The sequence below is a fragment of the Gymnoscopelus braueri genome, assembly GCF_963280865.1.
Source record: "Gymnoscopelus braueri genome assembly, chromosome: 6".
Lineage (NCBI taxonomy): Eukaryota > Metazoa > Chordata > Actinopteri > Myctophiformes > Myctophidae > Gymnoscopelus > Gymnoscopelus braueri.
This window is the reverse complement of record NC_137607.1, coordinates 48,307,613-48,330,392: the sequence shown is the minus strand read 5'-3', so window position 1 is coordinate 48,330,392 and position 22,780 is coordinate 48,307,613. Positions and strand designations below refer to the sequence as shown.

The following is a 22,780-nucleotide window of genomic DNA, read 5'->3' as shown; positions in this document are numbered from 1 at the left end:
TGAAAGCACCCACAAAGGGTGAAATTGCACCTCTAGCTGTGCTGCCAAGCAAATAGCGTCTCGGTGCTACGATGCGCTTTGCACATAAATTAGGTGGCACAAGATTTGCCCCTTTCAATACAAATGAACCTCATTACAAAAAACGTCCAATTCGTGAAAACACCAAAGCTAAAAAAAACACATGCAGTTGCAGTGAAAGTTATTAGCATCTTCAGAGAGCTGGTAGTAAACTGAAGCACATTTATAAGGAGACTCCAGTGATCCTGACAGCAGTGATTTTCCTCCATCAAGGTAGCCATGGATAGCCTTGGTAAAGTGCAACAACGATGTGCGCAATTAGGCACGGCTTCTAAACCTGCGTAATTATAATTAACTAGACCAGTGCCTGGTTAGGCTATATTAGCGCAATATATTTTGTGAATCATATCTTAAGATGGGGCAGATAGCTATACCAATTACTGTATACTACAAAAAGAACACTGCCTTTTTCTAAGATATAATGTACAAATTCATAAGGCAGTAAATTCACATTCACATTTACTTTATTACCTACAATGTGGCATGAGAGAGCATGTATTTGATCTGGCTGCAAAGAAATGTAAGATGTGCTATACTATTAACTTTAATTTAAATTAATAGTAGTTAATTAATTAATTGACCATTGTTGTTGTAGTCATGGTGATAAGTTTAGACTAACAATTAGCCAGTTTATTGGTCATGGAATATTCTCTATGTCGTCTCCTGTATTCAGCATCAGAAAATATGTTCTGTATGGATGGCTGTTGATGCTTACATGGCTGAAACCATCACTGCTCTTTCTTTTATTATGATTTGATTTCTCTGACAGCTATTCCCATCCTGGGGTTTTGCTCCCTTGGTCAGAAGTATTGTTCCTCTGGGATCTGTCTGCACATTTCCTGGGCCAAAGGCTCATGAAATCTAATCACCTTGCATGATGACTTAAAGATGACCATTTCCCAGGAGACCAACTTTAATTTGGCAGTGCAATTTTAATGCATGGCAGCAGGGCCGCAGGAAGGGGTGTGCGAACTGTGCGGCCGCACTGGGCCCTGCGCTTTTTTTTTTTTTTAATGAACAGAATCACATTTATTAAGAGTTATAAAAAGAAATAACCGCAAATAACCACCAAAAACTCGGAAATATGCGCGCGAGGATGGGGGCGCGCACGTGACTTCGCACAGGGCCCCGCATTTCTCCCAGACGGCTCTGCATGGCAGTAGATGTATTCCTGATGTAACTCTTCTGTGGACAGGAAAAAGTGATATGAAAGGCCAACATGTGTATTATACAAATTAGCAGAGTTGGAAAATACTGTAACTAAGTACATTTACTCAAGTACTGTACTTAAGTTGCATCGCGAAGTGTTGTAGATCTGTTATTTTCGAAAAAGTCGAGTACTTTTACTTTGGTATTGGTATATTTTGAAGGCAATACTTTTGAACTTTTATCCTATATTAAAATTGGCTAATGGAAGGGCGGGTGGACGGACCTCTGACGTCACTCTGACACAGCCATAACCATATAAGGAGTTCCCAATGCAGCTACGCTCAAATATGGAGTGCGTTGTGTAACCTCAATGTGTCGTCATGGCATCATGGCATATTCTGATGGCATCAGGTATCTCCATATATGGGCATAAAAGAGACACAGGTAGACAGACAGAAACAGACATCTCCATATATGGGCACAAAAGGGACACAGATACAGTACGATTGGTACTCTGACAAATCCCCGCCCCCATCACTATGACAGACATATTGGTCGGATCGGCAGTGCGACGTACTGTAAGTGTGAGGGCCGCATAGAGGTAAAGTTTTGAATACAAGCCTTTTACTTGCAACAGAGTATTTCTGCATTGTGGTATTGCTACTTTTACTTAAGTAACAAATCTGAGTACTTCTTCCACCACTGCAAATTTGTCACTATAGCTAATATATTTTCTGACCTTGGTATTTCAGCTAGCTCTAATAACTCTGTCTAATTGCTTGCATAAGAGAGAAAAAGGAGTTCAAGGACTTGATACTTTGAAAAGCTACCGTGAAACTGATTCAGACTTTTTTTATGACATGCTGCCAAGTCTAAACTTTGGGGACAATAAGAATTGCCATGTGTGAACAAAAAAACTCAAGGATGCCAGAGTACAGCTCACTGTGGGTTTGCCAAGAATGTTCACTTTGAACAATGGAAGGTTGTCATGGCAGAGCACACCAGGTTTGAACTCGGAACAATAATTTTGTCAGCATGTAAGAAAATGGAGATTGTTAGGAGAGTAAAGTGAGAACATCTGTCATCCCGTTAGTCAACCAGCTTGCCTTCCACCCTTTCAGTCAACCAGCCAGCTACACAGCAGCTCCTGGCTCCTGTACTTCCATAGCCCATCATCTCAGGCAACCAGGCAGATCCCTGAATGCTTTGCTATCGCATGAACTGTGTGTGTGTGTGTGTGTGTGTGTGTGTGTGTGTGTGTGTGTGTGTGTGTGTGTGTGTGTGTGTGTGTGTGTGTGTGTGTGTGTGTGTGTGTGTGTGTGTGTGTGTGTGTGTGTGTGTGTGTGTGTGTGTGTGTGTGTGTGTGTGTGTGTGTGTGTGTGTGTCGCGCACGCGCGCGCGCACAGTTTCATCTACTAGGCAGGGTTGACCTATAGAGCTATTTTAGTCAGACACATAGGCCAGCACGATTTGTCAGGAGGATGAGAAAAGAGAGAGACAACAGAATACAAACTCGCAGTCAGGTAGATAGATGAATATGGCTGGGTAGTGTACAGTAAACACCATAGAAATGTATCCACCAGAGTTTGCTTATACTTTAGCACTCCATTTAACGTGTTAGACTATTATACTCCAGGCTCCAGGACATGCTACAGTATGTTGCAAATCAGGGGGCAGGACTGCTTTAGTGATTTCCACATGCTATACTCAGCTGTGCTAATTGACAGAAATGGGCAGAGCGGCTACAGTATAGCAGACAACAACGACAGAAACCATGAAAAATTGAAAATACGGAGCGGGACGGATGCCTCCGATGTTGAAAGTTTCCGAAACTAAACTTTTTAGAAGCTACATAATTGTGCCTTGCACTGTGAAAACTCCTCTCTTCTGGAGCAGATCACAGCAGAGCAGTCGTCTGTGCGAGTTTACTGAGGATATGGTGTCTGTTTCAGAGATAAACCCTTTTCCTATAATTGGTGCTCGCCATCAGTCCAGTGTGATGAGCACTGTGTGTTCTGTGTATTCTCTCTCTCTCTCTCTCTCTCTCTCTCTCTCTCTCTCTCTCTCTCTCTCTCTCTCTCTCTCTCTCTCTCTCTCTCTCTCTCTCTCTCTCTCTCTCTCTCTCTCTCTCTCTCGACCTTTCGAAATGGTTACTATTAGGGATGTGACTTCTGTCCAGCAAAAATTCTGAAATTACATATAACTTGATGGTAAATTTACAGTGTGTCTACTACTAGACTACACCACTGTTTTCATTCAGTACAAAGGCTACACCATGAAGTCTGACAGCCACACCCTCTTGCTAGGCTGTGTTGGCTGTTTAATGGGTTAATGGTTCAAAGCTCTTATTGACAGGTAATGGCTAATGTATTAATCATTCATTACCTTCCATATTTGTAACTAATCAAATTTAGCCGTAACACTAAAATGTAGCCTTAACACATTTGTTTTGATTGATTGACTGGGTCCAGATTGTTTAGCTTGTCCTCTTTTAATAAATTGGCAAATTTCTTCGTCTTCTTCTAAATTCTGCCTTTTTGTTTTTCAGTTGAGCAAATGCCTCTCTCCGGTCCTTACAGTGGGTGGCCAGTGACTTTGACCAGTTTCACTTTCAAAAACTTCGCATCATCCATGTCACACAAACAAAATGCGATGCGTTTTGTTGATATAAAAAGTTTTTATATAGAGTCCTATCCACAAATCCACCATTTAACTTCCACAATCCACATGATCAAAGCCATTGGTGTTGTGTGTGTGCCGCATTCTGTTTGTGTGACATGCATGATGCAAAGGTCTTGAAAGTGAAACTGGTCAAAGTCACTGGCCACCTACTGTATACACGATGGATGGAGGGATGATGGATGGAAGGATGGATGGATGGATGGAGCTCATGGCTATTGTGTGCATTGTGTTGTCAGGAGGTACAGCATCCAGGCAGAAGGGCTTCCAGGGCTGCATCCGCCTGCTGCAGCTGAACGGCGTCACTCTGGACCTGGAGGACAGGGCTAAGATCACCCCTGGAGTTCAACCTGGCTGCCCAGGACACTGCAGCAGCTACGCATCCCTCTGCCAGAACCAGGGCCATTGTGTGGAGAAATCCAATGGCTTCTCCTGTGACTGTAGCTTAACGCCATTCACTGGAGCTTTCTGTCACAGAGGTACATTAAACACACGCACGCACGCACGCACACACACACACACGCACACGCACACACATAGACAGATTTTGGTTTACAAACATTGAGACTGCACGCACAGGTGCCGGTTTCATGTACGGTAATCAATTCTCAACAGATCCCAAAACCTGTTGTTTTGGGGAGTGTTGGTTTTTGTTCATTCAACCTCCTCTTGTGTGTTGGCTGGTGAGACGCTCCTAGCGAGACATATATACTTCACCCCGTAACCGTATAGCACGCCGAGAACAGTTGACATAGAAGCTCACATCGTGTCGTGGATGTGAGCTTGGAGGTCTGCTATTCTCGGCCGTTCTCTGCGCGCAACACCTTTGCACGGCGGAGCATAAATTAATTTTGAGGGGATACAGCTGTGCGATCAAGCCGGCTCTGGTGCTGTGATCGAAGGAAGCGCTCCCTCTGCGACTGGAGGTGGGGTTTGGGGGACAACTGCTTTGAGAATCGCTATAATTGTTTACACTCAACATAAACCAAGGTATATATTTCAAGAGCGAGAGATCACAGTAAACATCCATCCTAAACTTTCTTCTTCCACACTGGGAGAAAAACAGCATCTGAAAGTTTGATGGGACGCATTTTTACACGTGAGTGCTGTGACCACTTTTGTTTATTTTGTTTTTACTTTTTTTTCTCTTAAATTTAGAATAGCCAATTACGTTTACCCCTTTTTTCTCCCCTATTTAGTTGTTATGCCAATTGATTCCTCCCCACACTCATTTCTGTGTTGCCACTGCTGCCGTATCCTACTGACTCACCTGCCAGTGAGGAGCCCCCACCAGGAGGACGTAGAGCTTTTGTCCTACTCCTCCCGCCCAACACTCCCCGCAGACAGGTGCCGCCCCCAGCCCATAGGATTATGTGCAATGACCAATATCACCCTCCCAGCCCGGGATCCTACAATTTAGTCTTGCTAAATTGTAGGATAATATTAAGTAGGTCTATACTGTATGCCACCCAACGTAATAATACAATGTAGAATGGAGTAGCCTATATAACGCCAATCTTTCTAATTAATTAACATGCCTCATCATCTTTCTGCTATTGCAGCTATTGTTGAGTTAAAAATAATAATAGATAGGCTTATAGAGAACTAAAAATATAGTATATATTAGTGTATATAGTGTGTGTATATATTAGGGGTGGGACGATATGGGTACCTCACGATACAATATATATCACGATATTAGGCCCACGATAACAATATATATCACGATATTCGACGATGTTCGATATATTGCGATATCACGATATTCGATATATATTGCAAGAAATTTCACCAAAGATATATCACGATATCTGAAAATATTGATATATTGCGATATCACGATATATTGCATGAAAATTCACAAACAATATATCACGATAGTCCTTGTATTCAATTCATAAACACATAAAATAGCACCAAACAGTTCAAAATCATCATTACACAAATACAGAGTAGGAAAAACAACGTTTAACAAACTTTTTAAAAAAAACAAAAAAACAAAAAAATATTTTTCGGCAGGATATTGATTATTTATCGCGGGAGAAAGTATCGCGATATATCGATATATCGATATATCGTCCCACCCCTAGTATATATATATATATATATATATATATATATATATATATATATATATATATATATATATATATATGAGACTATAATACAGGATTAAAAAACAACTTTGATCAAAAAGAAGTTACTTCTATACTTTTAACTTCTCACAAGTTTTACAATTGAATGCATAGAGGTGAGTCACCATAACGATCATCATCGTCTTGGGTCATCTTTCTAATTCATTAACATGCTAATCATCGTCTCATCATGATGATCGTTATGGTGACTCACCTCTATGCAGTCACTTGTAGAACTTGTAGAAGTTAGAAGTATAGAAGTAACTGATCAAAGTTGCTTTTTAATCCTGTATTATAGTCACTCATATATATATATATATATATATATATATATATATATATATGTAACATAATATGGGCTCCAGCAGTAGATAAATAGGTCTATGTGTACAGATAGGCAGGTGGGTAGGTCAGGTGGTTATACTGTATACATGCTAGATACCTCCATTCTACATTGTATTATTTCGTTTGGTGGCATGCAGTATAGACCTACTTAATATTATCCTACAATTTAGTGAGACTAAAAAGCATTCATTGGAAAATCGTCCAGAAGAGAAAGGGGGGAAATAAGCAGCAAACAGAAGGGTGTTTTAAAAGGTAATCTAAAATAACTGAGAGTTGCAGCCGACCTGGCGTTTATGTAATATATAAGTATAAATATAATAATTGTGTCGCGTCATCGCCTTGATATATAACTGCGTTAGCCGCTGTTCTCATAGCAAACACTGAGGATGGCCGTGGGGGGGCATGTTTAGACGCATCGCTGTCACTCAAGACGGCCACGGGGGCGTGTTTGGGTTCATGGGGCCCAAACCCGAGAGTGCTGCGTAATTTGGACACACGCACTGTGACCACTTTTACATTGCATCTAATGAGCGGTCGGTTTCTTTTGGCCCCGGCCTGCGCGCGCATACGGGTTCTTATCAGTGTGACGTTGTCTGGAAATGCGTCTATTGGAGACTTCTGTTATAGAGGTGCAGACACACATTCAGCAGTCTGGGGCTTAACTCCTCTGATAGACATTGTAAAATGGCAGTGACAATACTGATTTAAAAAAAAGAAGTAAATAAATAAAAAGCTACTGCATAGGAGAGCAATTTTGATCTTGCAATATTGCACGACCATGGAGCTAAATTGGAGAGACAGTATGCCATGTACAGTATATGAAGACGTTGATATTCATCTGCCGTTGAGACACAGTCTTCTGAAGAGAACGCTCCTCACTACATTACACTGATGTTGGACCCCAGCCACTCTCTCTGTTTATGTAAATAGAAGCTTCTTAGCAGTAACTCAGCGTGGGCATAATGCACCACTGCTCTCTAAAGGGCAACCATCTCGTTTATCTCTGGAGGACTCTCTTAGCATGATTCACACACATCAAGAGAGGTACTTAGCAGCCAAGTGGTAGAGTATGCAGCGCATCAAGGGCTTGATGCACACAGAGTGTATTTTTAAACTCAGTTTGATGTGCAGTATAAATGAGTCATCCTCTGGACAGGTCAGGCGTGTGAAACAGGACTGTGCAGTGTGTGTGTTCTATAATTATTAATGACAGTTCCTTTTTTGCTGTCAGAACTCGAGTCAGTGAGAAGAGTCTGTATTCAATCTGAATTGGCCCTCCATGAAATTTATGAATCCATGAATGTATTTTGGGTTGAGAAAATGTGAAAATGCCTGTTGAAACCTTGAAGCCAGATTACGCAGAATTTACATTTACTGAAAAACGTACTATGTGTATAAGCTTTACTTCCAAAGCTTTTGAAAAAAAATAAAAGAAATAAAAAGTGTTCAGTCACATTTGCACATTTTCTTGCACTACAAAATCAGTTCAAAGTAAATCTATAGTCTTCATATTAATTTGACATTGAACTTAAAGTACTCTTTTGTAGCAAAGTGAAGTTCAAGATATGTACTGTACTGTATGGTAAACGATAACAGTTCAACATCCCAAAAGCTCTTGTTTGCAAAATTCTTTATCAATTAGGGCTAAACTCACTGGCATTCCTGAAACACAATGTACAGTATTGTACAGTACAGTATGTGACAGCTGTGGTGGCTTTGATTCCACTTTTAAATGAGACATTTTGTCTGCTAATTTGACAGTATCAAGTAATTACAAATATTTGGCACATGCACAATACACACATACTGTACCTGTATTGAAATATTGATAAATATGATCTTTTAAAGAAGTAGTTCACCCAAATAATTACGTATTTTCTATCAATCACACACCCCATGAAGCCTTGAATACATGGATATTAGGGGTGGGACGATATATCGATATATCGATATATCGCGATACTTTCTCCCGCGATAAATAATCGATATCCTCCTGGAAAACATCGATATTAAAAAAAAAAAAAAAAAAAAAAAACTTAAAGTTTGTGATACGTTGTTTTTCCTACTCTGTATTTGTGTAATGATGATTTTGAACTGTTTGGTGCTATTTTATGTGTTTATGAATTGAATACAAGGACTATCGTGATATATCGTTGGTGAATTTTCATGCAATATATCGTGATATATCGTTGGTGAAATTTCATGCAATATATCGTGATATTGCAATATATCGGCATTTTCAGATATCGTGATATATATTGTTATCGTGGGCCTAATATCGTGATACATATCGTATCGTGAGGTACCCATATCGTCCCACCCCTAATGGATATTGTTTGTTTTTTGTCACATTCCTAAGCCAATAATTTGATGACCGGCGGAAAGATGCTAATGTTTCCGGTAGGAGACTCAGGGCGGATTCACACTATGGTCCCGGGTGCGCACCCTGGACCACTTGGCTGATGTTGTGATAGTGTGAACGTTGCGTATCGTTCCCCGAAACGGATCACCGTACCGTACCCGAGACCGCCTCCGGAGGTAGTCTCGGATCCGGATCATGCGTATTCGGGTACGGAACGATGCAATGTGAAGCCATCCGTACCAACAGGAGGAAGTGGACTTCTAATCATATATCATTTATATATTTTTATAATGACACATTATTTTAGCTGGGTTATACCTTCTCATAGTTCTACTTGAATGTTGACAAGAAATAATAATCCCGCTAGTGTTTGAGTAGCGCGAGCCGTGAAAAATAATAAACAAAAAACACGTAGCGAACGCGTATATAAGGATAAATATACTAAGGATTAGTCCGTGACATCACTGCTAAAATACCAAGGATGCGTCCGTGACGCCAATATCATATTAACAGAGACGCCGTTACATTTCGAGGTTTCAAAGACCAGTGCACACAATGCTTTGGTTGTGTATTGTTGATCTGTTGTTATTATAACTCAAGACAACGTCAGGAACACAGTCAAACTTTATTATTCACTCTAGACTCTGACAAGTGACTTTTCTTCTGTGAATGACATTCTCTCTCCCAAAGCCCCCATAGTCCACAGCGCCCCCATGAGGCACATATTTACCATTACTGTTAAATGAAACCTCCACAAATCTCGAGTGTGGAAGAATCTTGGCCAATGTGAATACTGGCCAGCTGCGAGAGGCCAATCGTACTCGGGAACGGTTTGAATCAATCGGACCCAGTCTGAATCCGCCCTCAAATGCAGGTCAATTGAGTCTCCTACCGGAGACTCCACCGGTCATCAAATTATTGGCTTAGAAATGCGACAAAAACAGAAAAATCTCCATGAATTCAAGGCCTCATGGGATGTGTAATTGATAGAAAATAAGTATGTTTTTTGAGTGAACTACTCCTTTAAGCTATTACTGTATCTTTGTACTGCCATGATATATTCATAGTATTGTCAGTATATTCATCATAAAAAAGCAAATCTATCTTTTTATTTAGACTCTCCTCCCTGCTGTCTCTGAGCAGTCTCCCTCCTTAGCTGGGTGACAGGGTGGCATACAGTATGCTAGCATATGCCACATTGTGGCATATGCTATGCCACAGTGTGATACACTGATTACACCTACTCACAAAAGAGACAAATGTGGTAGGTAGGTAGTATGCTCAGCCACTGATGTGTCCCTATAATGTTAATTATCGCCTAAACAAGCTTTCGGTTATGCTCTTGCCTTCCAGAGGTGTCAGCCAGCTTTAGGTCTGAAACATCTATCAATTACACCTTCAAGGAGCCTTATGAAATGGACAGAAACAACAGCAAAATGCCCTCCTCCATCTACTCAGACGTGACCCTGAGAGGAGAGAATATCTCCCTAAGCTTCAGGACCAGTCAGAGTCCTGCTCTGCTCCTCTATGTCAGCTCCTCCTACAAGGAATATCTGGCTTTGCTCCTCAACAGCCACGGTTAGGATACTCTTCAATGTTTTGGTGTTGTTTTGCTTTTAGCTTAGTGCTTTTAGCTACTCTACTCTATTCTATTCCACTTTACACTACTCTACTCTACTCTACTCTACTCTACTCTACTCGGTTACAAGTAAAAGTCTGTAATAAAAAAATGACTTGAGTAAAAGTACAAAAGTATTGGCATCAAAATGTACTTTAAGTACCAAAAGTAAAAGTACTAAAATGTTTGAAAATAGCAGATCTACAAGCTCACACCTCGTCGCGATGCGACACGTTAGCTTGTAGATCGGCTATTTTCAAATAGCCTATGTAAAATAGGGCTAAAGTGGTTAATGTATGTTTTATAATGAAATAATGTATATCTGCAAAGTAACTAGTAACTAAAGTTTTCAAATAATTGTAGTGGTGTAAAAGCACAATATTTGCCTCTGAGATGTAGTGGAGTAGAAGTAAAAGTATAGACAATTGGAAATACTCCAGTAAAGTAAAAGTACCTCAAAATTGTACTTAACGACAGTACTTGAGTAAATGTACTTAGTTCCTTTACACCACTGCTGTACTGTACTTTCACTGCTCTACAGCTTAAATAGATCCATTACTATTAGTCTCAGTCCAACTGCCTTGGGAATCAGCTTGTCATCCTCAGTCTGGTGTTTCTCAATCCATGCGGCAGGGGAATTGTCTTGTATTGTCTCGGGTGAATTACTGTAGCAGCAGTTTTTTTTAGAATCAGGAATATTGTTGTCAACAAAAACTGATAAACAAATTAGTGAATGGAATGGAACATTATTACACATTATTTCTTCGTTCCATTCCTTTCATTATGTGTAAAATCCACCCTGAATAGGTTAAAGTTATAGAAGGTTGTCTCCAGTGTGAGTTTAGCTATAGGAGATATATTAGGAGTTGTAAATTTAATCGACAGGAGACAAATTTGCCCATTAAACCCCATGGAAGGAGCTCCCCAGCTAGATTGTACAATCCATCCTAATGACTGTCTTAGAGAAAGCTGATGGACTGCAGGACTTTAGAGTTGCCATAGTGATCAAATAGTCTTCGGGTAACACTGAAGTATCACATTAAATCCCTGAGAGAAGCTTCTTGTGGGTCTCTCTCTCTCTCTCTCTCTCTCTCTCTCTCTCTCTCTCTCTCTCTCTCTCTCTCTCTCTCCCCCACACTCTCCCCCACACACTCTCTCTCTCTCTCTCTCTCCCCCACACACACTCTCTCTCTCTCCCCCACACACTCTCTGCCACGAAGACTGTGTACTACACTAGTTGTAGTCACTTGCAGCGTTGCATTGATCATGGGACGGCCTTGCACGCCGTGCAGGAACCTACGCGCATAGATTTAAAACAACTTTAAATTCACACCTCAACAAAGTTTACAAAGGCTCCCGACTCACACCAGGTGGATTAACATAGGAATGAGCCTAGGTGCAGGGGCGGACTTAAGGATCTGGAGGCCCCAGGCGAACGGTAGTATGAGACCCCCTCCACAGATTATTTTTTAACAGAATAGATGTAATTTCCAGTATTCTGGTGCATTTTGGGAGTTTGATACTTTCATCAGACTTTACTAACATGGGATCCATTAAAAAGCTAAAAGTAGGGCTACAGAAATGTATTGAGGCCCCCTAACTCTTGAGGCCCCAGGCGGTCGCCTAACCTTGCCTACAGTTAAGTCCGCCACTGCCTAGGTGCATTATCAATTGTCCATTGTGTGACCTGTAGTGTAGGTGTTAAGCGACGTGCGCGTCGCGTCATTAAAATAGAGTGCAACCAGGTTCCAATTCAGCATTGCAACACTGGTCACTTGACTGTGACCTCTCCAGGGTTAATACTTGATTCGTAATGTGTGGGCCTCCACTGGCAAAGGCAGAACATGAGAATGCAGTGAGTCATAGTGAGGTTATAGCAGGTTTAACTATGGAATTGAGTATAATTCCTTAATGTAAATAAGTGAAGGAAGGACCATTTACAATGTATTATTTCCTGTAGAATCCACAGGACATTCCTCGTAACATCTTGTGAATTATTAATTTTAATTCTCTGAAAATCAAGAGCATTCATTTTTTAATTTATTTAGTGTCAATGATCGAGAGTGAGAATTAATCATGTTAATGAATTGAATGGGTTTTTAGCTTATTAACTATTGCTGTCCTGGAACATTTCGCTCTCTCTTAATCCGTACTGTCTATTTCAAGGTCTAAAATAAATTAATCTTTTCTAAGATGCTTTATAATTAGAAAATGGATAGAAGACAATACTTGAAGTGATTTCAGTGATTAACACCTCTCTGAGCCAAAGCACAGCCAGGCCTCATAATTGTCTGGCACAGTGTTATTGTCATCATCATTGGTTTATACGCCTACAACTTGCCTATTCTGTAACTCAGTTGTGATGGTTCTCTGGCATTATTCAAGCTCTTATTCATTGTAGCATTATTGTTCATAGAAAACAATGTAACTCAACCAATTATAAAAATTACTTTTAAATTACGCCAATGTTTCAAGTTGAACCGTTTCTAATGATGCTGATCATTAGTGTTTGAATGGCTTCAATAATTGATAGTATTAAAGAGAACATTTTACACTGATAGTTACTGGATAGCCTGGTATAATTTATGTAATGGCACATGCATTACTGTAAGACTGGGTTTATAATTATGCTTTTTCTTTTTTCTTTTTTTTATATGGCAATATGTTTTCTTGCTTAAAAGGTTGGTGTTGTTTTCTGTTTGCACTTACATTGTTAGTAACAGTATGTTGTTTTGGGTGGTGAAGATAATCTGGAGGTATGGTACAAGCTGGATTCCAGCAGAAATGCTGAGGTATTACGGAGCAGAGGCAGGAACCTGGCCAGTGGGCGACTCCACACAGTCACCATCAGGAGAGTGACTGACACTGTCTCTGTTCAGGTAACTTACTCAATAAACTATAAACACTTATAGCTTGATTCCTCTATTTAGTCCTTATCTTCTTTATTTTCCAACTAGCTCCCTCTTGCTTTCTTGCACCAGTAGAAAGCTCTTGAAAGCCATGCAGGTAGTGAACCTAGTTTGGTGTTGAATCACAATGTAAATGCAATCATATTGAATTTGAACATATTTTTTTCTCTCCTCGCTCATGTTTCACTGACTGGTCTCTCCTCCACAGTCATGCACTGAAGTCTCAGTTCATTAAAGCAGTTTGTGGTTCCCAAACTTTTTAGCTCAAGACCCAAAAGAGAAATTAGTCGTTTACCCGGGGACCCAAACTAGTGAAAATAGCAGATCTACAAGCTCACAACGTGTCGCTTTGCGGCGTGTTGTGAGCTTGTAGTTCTGCTATTTTCACTACTTTTTTCAAATGTATTTATTTTTATTTTATTTAGGAAATACTTTTTTTTGGTTTGAACTTTTGAAAATCTTTTGAAATAATATACATATTTTTTAAATGTAAGAAACGGAAACAAGGACATGTGTACTCGCGACCCATGAAAATTGGTAAGCGGCCCAAAGATGGATCTCGACCCACTGTTTGGGAAACAAAAGTGCATTAAAGCACTTGCTCCTCATGAGAATACTGCTGTAGATAATTGAAAGGGGTGTTAGCCAAAGCATGATGTCTGTCTCCTTTTTCTCTGATGAGCCTTTGCTAGTGTTACAGCATGTTAGAGATTCTGCTTTGCATTTTCATTCAGATTGACCAGAATGCCAGAGAGGACTTCAATCTCACGTCTGATGTAGAATTCAACGGTGTCAAGTCACTGGCCCTAGGGAGAGTGCATGGTAAGTGGCATAACTTAAAAAAAGAAGGTCTGTCTGGCTACAATGCATATATGCATATTTGCATAATGGTGCCAAGCTGTTATCGCCTTCATGGATTCTGGCACTCTCTGAAATGTTATATTCCTCATGTTGGTTTGACGTCAAGAAGAGATGCTACTTCTACAACAACCACCCTGAGGATTAACTCAATCAATAAGTAAAGCATCTGTCACCCACATGACGATGTTATTCAAACACGCACAAACAAAGCACTTAAGCACTGATTTGATATTTAAAGAAAAAGTAGAACCACCCCCACAAGGAAACGTAATGCGTTTTAAAGCTATACATAGATGAAATAATAGGGCAGATACTCATTATAGTATTGTTTGTTCAACAGCCACGTCATCTCTTCTATAGTATACAGTAGGCTCTGTCTGCCTGGGGTACGTGGAATTGGATTTGTAATATTGCTTGTTATGACTTTATTCATTCCTTGACAGTTCCGCCAGGGACAAAAAGACAAGTAAGTCATATATCTCTGCTGTCCAGCAGCAACCAGCTAACTCCAAAACGCTAATTTTTCAGGAAATGAAAAAAACAAAATATACGTTTTTCAGGAAATGAAGAAAACCTTATATTTTTTAAACAAAGTAATACATACTGCCCCATCAAGTTGGTATAGTGACTTTATATATTGTCATATACTTGCATATGTCGGGGGCACGGTGGAGCAGTCGGTAGCGCTGTCGCCTCACAGCTAGAAGGTCCTGGGTTCGATTCCCGCAGGGGACGCTGTGGGCGTGTTCTCTCCTCCGCGTCATCAGTGCCCACACCCTAGGTGGGGTTGGCGAAAGGGCCTTTCTGTGTGGAGTTTGCATGTTCTCCCCGTGTCTCCTAGGGTAGGTACCCTCACAAAAAACATGCAGTAATCCTGGTCACTATACTGCCTCCCCCTGGCCAGCCGGGGCGCCTGATGGAGGGGAAGGGAACTGGTTGGAATAACGTGTTCCTTCCACAATTACACGCTTAGGCATTGGCACTAGGGTGAAAAAATAGGGTAAAAAAAAAATACTTGCATATGTCATTATATTATCACCACTTTACCCAAATCCAGCTCAAATGGAGTTAGGAGTTTTGTCCGAACAGAAATCCAGCTCAAGTGGACTTAGGAGTTTTGTACGATCAGCTGACAATAGCTCCAATCGCTGCTGATGAACTCATTTCTTGTCACATTGCTCTCCTCATTACACACTTCATAGATTTTAATAGAATTACTTGTTTTCATAACATTAGCGTCAGTGCTAAGTTTGATAAACAGGTACACTGCATAGTTTTAACAGACTACGGGGGGGAAAACCCTGTGTCGGGAGTTGGGAGGTTTTGTCAGAGGCGCCTTTTAATTCTTTTCATTCGTTCAATAATTTTCTGTACACAGACGTAAAGGGTGTTCAATAGCGTTGATTTATGAAAAAAAAAAAAAGCTGAAAATGGAGTTAGCTGGTTCCCGCCGGACAGCGACGATATAAAATTGGGGATGCAACATTGTTCAATAATTGTACATTTTTGAACGGAGAATCCGTTCTTTCAGATTGATTCAATGGAATGCTGCTTTAGCCCTGCCCCCTATTTATATGAGAGGGAGTGAACGCCCACAATTCAACGTCACAGCCCCATTTGAGCCGGAGACAGAGACACAGGCAGTTGTGTCAACTTGTGTGCTCCTCGCTCCCAGTAGAGAGCAATTTGTTCCGTATTTTCATAAACATCCCCCCTGTTCATCAACACTGAATTCAACAGTAATGAACAAAGTACAACACACAACACAAGGAGAAGGCCAGAAAGTTTGTCGTAGGACCCAGGTTGGACCTCCAACGCCATTATGTTCAGTATGTTTTCCCCGGGGCAACTGTGTTTTGGGGCGAGCGTTCTGGTAACCAGTGCCTGCGGTCTGACATTCATCTCCGTTGCAGCGCAGCCAGCGGCGGACTGGCCATTTGGCGTACCGGGCAAATGCCCGGTGGGCCGCTGGGCCAGTGGGCCAGTGGGCCACTGGGCCACAATTTATTTTTATTTTTATTTTTATATTTTCGCTCCCGTTTTAGGATTATTACGGTCATTTCCGGGTTGCGCGGCCCGATTATTAGTTACGTTAATGTTTGGGCTGGGATGCTTTCCAGCAGGGGCCTCAGTGCGCTGCAGAGTTCATGTGCAGGGCTGGGCTGAAACAGTGAAACGCTCCCCCCCCGTTGACAAAACGGACTCCCCCCCCCCCGTCCCGTTGACAAAACGGCCCGGGGGGTGGTGGGCCGGTTCGGACCTAAATGCCAGGGCTGAATTTCGGTCCCAGTACGCCCCTGAGCGCAACAAGTGAACCTATTCTGACTAACTATGAAGCACCCACTACTAGCCACGGGTTAAAAATGCAAGAGTTAGAGAAGCACCACTTAGCTTTTATTTCTAAAAACCCTGTTTGTTCTTGCAGCTTCTCCGACGCAATGATTGAGATCATTTTGTTATTAAAGAAAGCCTCTGCGCTTTATTAACCTCACACACACACACACACATGGATTAAAGTTCTCCGTCGTGGCGACGGATTTCCGTCGTGAGGATTTTTTAGGGGCTATTTATGAGATCTGTGCAGATCTGCAAAAAAAAAAAAAAAGGTGGGTGGGGGGGTATGTGTAGCGATGGCCGCGGTGTCAATGACATGACCGAAGTCGTCAAAATGTAGCATACTTGCTAGTCAAAATGATCTCCAAATTACAAAGCATCCACCATCCCATAGAATTAAAAAATAATCCATCATCGCACTGGTGCTGCGTCACAACCCCTGTAGCCTCGGAAATAACCCAACAGTAAAAGCTCAGGTCAAAACAACATTTTTTTTCCAAAAAAATTATGTACCTGACATCTCTTTGCTTTAACTATCCTGTCAACATCAGGGACCAGGTTCTGAGCAGTAGTAACTTTCATAATGTCATTTAGATGTCCATGTGTCAACTGTGAGCGCAGTTTGGATTTGTTGATGTTCATTACTAGGGATGGAGCTTGTTATTTTTTATTGATAATGAGCACCTTATCGATCCTGCTTATTGAGCCGAGCTTTTATCGAGCCCACTATTGATCTTTTTCTATTAATTTGTGGAAAGACGTGAGAGGACAAATTCTTAACAGAACCGGTATCTTTTTTTTATTGGCCAGTTGTGACTGTGTTTGTGGCTGACCACCATCTAAAGTGCGCTGTTAAATGAAGATGACTAAAGTAAAACATATGTTTGCCTATCATTAAGTATTAGTGATAAGTGATAAGTGTTAAATGGCTTTATATTATGAATAGTATGCCTGCTGTAATAATTACTATAAAATCTCCATGTTTCTTCAGCTCTTTATAAACAAAAAATGTATGTTATTTTTTTCTATTCTTTTGTCTTTGTTTTAGCCAAAATATATCACTTGCACTACATTTTACTAGGGTCTTCAAATACAGTACTTTTCTAACAGACAGAAGGCAAGTGACCATTTTACTTTTGGAAAATAATATTGAAGAAACTGTTAACTGGTTAATGTGTGTACTGTCACTTTAAAAGCGCAATTTATACTTCATCGTACAACAGTGTCACGCACCAAACATGGCCGATCTCCAAGCTCACACCGCGTCTGTTCGCACCACGTAGTGAGCTTGTAGATCTGCCATTTTCAGCAACGATAGACTGAGAAGACAGCGCACATTGAATATGTCACGCTAGGTGACACTAGTCATTCATTCGCAGGGAGTTTTTAAGAGTTTCCTAAACAGATTATTATCATTTCGATAACAGACACAGAGACAGAGGACGAGTGAAACTTTTGAGCGTTTCACTCGTAACGGCCGTTATTCCACCGCACATGTAAACACAACGACGCAACCACCCGTACAAATGGAACCAAATGGACCCTTACGGTCCCCTTAAAGAAGCGATGTTACGATGTATCCAATAGTGAGCCAATAAAATTCCTCGTCCTTGTTTCCCTGGGAAGCGCTGGTTAGCAGGGATCAATACACTTTTAGACTGACATGTTTGTGCCAGCGTGGGTGATTAGATTTATTTCTTGATCTCATCTTGTCTTGATTGTTTAGACTTGGCCATTATTCTCACAGAACAAGTTTGGCCACTATTAGACCTTCGCAGTCAGAGGCAAGTGCCAGAGGATAACTGCCTGCCTGCCGTGCCTGCCGGCGCCTCGTTTTCTTTTGGTCTTTTTTTTCTCTCTCGTTTTTTTTCCATTAGAGCTAGTATGAAAAGGTGTTTTTTCAAATCACTTCGCGGGCCGCCATGGACCTTTCCGAGGGCCGCCAAATGCCCGCGGGCCGCCACTTTGACAAGCCTTCATTAGACACAAGCCAACAGACTGTTACCTTTCAAAACGATCAGGTAGAAATAGCGGATTTTACCACAACTTCGCGATGTTTGGATGGAAACTGAGGATTTGGTTAGCAATGCTAGCAAATGCTAGCTCTAACCTTATATTTTAATACATGTTTATGCATTTATTTCATATTTAAGCTCTGATTTTTTTATTTTTTTTATTAAAAAAAGGTTTTTCTCCTTTCCTGAACAATGGGCACCAGCGAGATGACTGTCCTCCAGTCAAAAATGGTCACACACACATATATATATATATATATATATATATATATATATATATATATACAAATACAATACAAATATATATAAATATGTGTATATATAATATATATTATATATATACATATAATATACATATTTATATTATTTATATAAATTATAAACATTTCTACAATCTCATCTATATGAACTCTTCTTTCTTTTCACTTGCTAGCATCATTTGCTTCCACGCCTTTCACTCGTTTCCATTTCCTATCCACTCATCTGCACTACCATCATTTGCTCACATTTAATACATTCCCAAACTATGTTATAACTACCAATGGCAACCACATCAATCACCTACATAGCAGAAATCACACGCATCACACAGACCAACAATCCACCACATGCCATAATTAGTCCAGTACATTAACCCTGTTTATTTTACATTATCGATACGAAGCTGATAATAGCGCCAAATTTTGCATGAGGCTTCTTTAGGACCTACTGATGGATTCTAGCCTTGGGTACCAAACTTTATTTTTAATATTTTCCATACATTTAGGCTTATCAATATTCATAAAAAAAAACAGGCCGATTCACCTTTTGGCCTATAACTCTTGAACCGTAGGTCATAGCATCAAAAATATTTTTCCCCTGGACTCCTTGGATCATGACGGAACTTTGCATATAGGTCCCGCCTCTTTTCCGATTTCAAGGTTTTCCGCCATTTTGCGTTATCTTCAAAACACATATTTTGCTACTACTCCTAAATATTTTGTCCAAAACTCACACAAATCGGCACACCCTCTGTCTTTGGTCATGTGATCAAGATTTATCAGTCAGAATTTTCATATTCCCTTCGGATTGGCTACGATTGGCTTCTGAAATTTGTGGGAGGGTCTGTTTGGAAAAAAATGGCACAAATCATAAACACAGCGTCCTATTTGTCCTAAATTCATATCATTGAGGGGCCATTAATAAACGTAGAGCCAATGCGATTTCACTTCCACCCATAGGGGGCGCAACAAATTCTACAAATGTCACTGTTTTTGCGCCAAATTAAGTACAAATGGTCTTGTGAGTCAAACATTTGCAATTGCAAAGTGGAGAACAGTCCAAATTTGATTTGCCACATTTGCAGGTGGAACAGTCCCCTTTACAAGAGCATTTGATCAGCTCTCTGCATGCTTTGGAGACTTCTGGAATTGTCATCCAAACTGGCACCCATGCCTCAGATTCCTTGGTCCATCCATACTCATGTGGGGAAGGAATAACTTGTTCTGTTTGTAGGCTGGTCGCCCAGATGCCTGCTTGATACACTGCCCGCTTAAAATGCTGAAGTAGTGCATCTTGGGTGGGTGGCAGTTTCTCCATTGACCTATTCCCATGACAGAAGAGTTATTTTCTAGTCTGGTTGATGGAGCTCAAAGGACTGGATTTGTCATACAGGATAACCGTCAGTCTCTCAAGCTTCTGGAATTGCTGACTCTCAACATTCAGCTGCTGGAAGGGATGTTTGGCCAGACTGACAAGTATCTCCGTGACATCATCATAGGCTTGCCAGGCATGCCAAGCTGACTTCTTACCCTTACTGTGGAAAGCAGATGTTGTGTCACAACCTGACAATGCATGGAACATAGGCAGAGCACGAGATTGTGGCTCCCCCAGAGATTTACACATGATGTTGATGTGGTAAAATCGGTCTTTTTTGCCCATGCCAAAAGCCACCCAGATGTCAGCCAAAGGTTGAATCGTAACTAAATGATGGAACAAGCCTGCAAGGATCACGATGACATCAGTGTCCACAGTACGCACAAGGATAGTTGTTGCTCCTTGCTCAAGTGCATGCCGTACATGAACCAGAATCCTGGTGTCTGCCTCCTCATGATTGCAACAGGTCGATTCAACCTTTGGCTGACATCTGGGTGGGCTTTTGGCATGTTCCAGACACAACATCTGCTTTCCACAGTAAGGGTAAGAAGTCAGCTTGGCATGCCTGGCAAGCCTATGATGATGTCACAGAGATACTTGTCAGTCTGGCCAAACATCCCTTCCAGCAGCTGAATGTTGAGAGTCAGCGATTCCAGAAGCTTGAGAGACTGACGGTTATCCTGTATGACAAATCCAGTCCTTTGAGCTCCATCAACTAGACTAGAAAATAACTCTTCTGTCATGGGAATAGGTCAATGGAGAAACTGCCACCCACCCAAGATGCACTACTTCAGCATGTTAAGCGGGCAGTGTATCAAGCAGGCATCTGGGCGACCAGCCTACAAACAGAACAAGTTATTCCTTCCCCACATGAGTATGGATGGACCAAGGAATCTGAGAGCTGATCAAATGCTCTTGTAAAGGGGACTGTTCCACCTGCAAATGTGGCAAATCAAATTTGGACTGTTCTCCACTTTGCAATTGCAAATGTTTGACTCACAAGACCATTTGTACTTAATTTGGCGCAAAAACAGTGACATTTGTAGAATTTGTTGCGCCCCCTATGGGTGGAAGTGAAATCGCATTGGCTCTACGTTTATTAATGGCCCCTCAATGATATGAATTTAGGACAAATAGGACGCTGTGTTTATGATTTGTGCCATTTTTTTCCAAACAGACCCTCCCACAAATTTCAGAAGCCAATCGTAGCCAATCCGAAGGGAATATGAAAATTCTGACTGATAAATCTTGATCACATGACCAAAGACAGAGGGTGTGCCGATTTGTGTGAGTTTTGGACAAAATATTTAGGAGTAGTAGCAAAATATGTGTTTTGAAGATAACGCAAAATGGCGGAAAATCTTGAAATCGTAAAAGAGGCGGGACCTATATGCAAAGTTGCGTCATGATCCAAGGAGTCCAGGGAAAAAATATTTTTGATGCTATGACCTACGGTTCAAGAGTTATAGGCCAAAAAGTGAATCGGCCTGTTTTTTTTAATGAATATTGATAAGCCTAAATGTATGGAAAATATTCAAAATAAAGTTTGGTACCCAAGGCTAGAATCCATCAGTAGGTCCTAAAGAAGCCTCATGCAAAATTTGGCGCTATTATCAGCTTCGTATCGATAATTGTGCGAAACGACCCCACTAAATATGGCCTGCCCTCACAAACCCGCATCCCACAACATCCAGCCAATGCCAACTCTCCGTTCACCATGACATCTATGTCATTCATTCTTGTTTCAGTTTCTGTTGTTGGTTCTCATCATGGCTGCCAGTTCCCACCTGATGTCATGTGGGAGATCCGACTGTTCCAGACCGTACTGAATAACTGACAGCTAGTATAACATCTTCAGACTAGGACTTAAGTCTAAGATGTACAGCTCAGCGGTCGTGTCTCCTCCAAAGAGGATGCTATGATCTCCCACCATGCAACACCACCTCCTTGACATCCCACATGGGCCATTCCCCTTGGCCTCAACCGTTTTCCAGGAGAAAGTCTCTGGATTGAACTTCCACAGATCAAATTTAATGTTTTGGTAAAATCTGCTGCCGCCAACTATGTACAGCTCTCCATTGTAGGCAAAGGCTGAATGTTGCACGCGCCCTTCTGGAGAAAGCTGTGCAGAAGGCGTGCTCAGCCAACAGCTAGTCTCTGTGTCAAACACTTTGATGCAGCCGTAGTAGTTCGAAACGCGTTGGTTCTGGTAGTAGGTCGAAAATACAAACATCTTTGTCCCCATGATCGTGGCAGAGTGATGTGCAGCAGGTGCTGGCGTGCCTCTGGTGTTAATTAAGGTCCAGACCATTGTGGTGGTGTCCAACTTGTAGATGTCATTATTAGTGCATCCCGTCACAGGATTGTATCCTAGATACAAGATATACATAACCTTCCCCAAGACACAGGCTGAGTGCCGCTGCTTCGCCACGTGCACAGTCCCAGAAACATTAGGCTTGAACCATCTGTGGGTGCTGACATCAAATGCAAAAAGCTTGTTGCTTGACCTCATCGTGCCGTACCTACATCCCCCCCAGATGTAGATGATATGTTCTATCAACACAGCTGTGTGGCTGTGCTGCTCGTGGGGAACCTTAGAAGGATGTTTTCCTCCTCTAGCTGTCACTCGGGGCAACTGAATCCATCGTAAAGACACTGCG

The 22,780-nt window shown here is 41.3% G+C and overlaps 1 protein-coding gene across 1 annotated transcript in view; it reads left to right on the top strand.

Annotated features, from left to right (window-relative positions):
- Positions 1–22,780, top strand: part of LOC308086986 (contactin-associated protein-like 4) — a gene marked incomplete at its 3' end in the record, with an annotated part of 149,545 nt that overhangs the window by 98,369 nt on the left and 28,396 nt on the right. The window contains exons 19-22 of the mRNA XM_080430626.1: positions 4,146–4,385; positions 10,102–10,326; positions 13,112–13,245; positions 14,010–14,097. Coding sequence (XP_080286752.1) covers positions 4,146–4,385; positions 10,102–10,326; positions 13,112–13,245; positions 14,010–14,097 — 687 coding nt within the window. The remainder of the gene's footprint in view (positions 1–4,145; positions 4,386–10,101; positions 10,327–13,111; positions 13,246–14,009; positions 14,098–22,780) is intronic.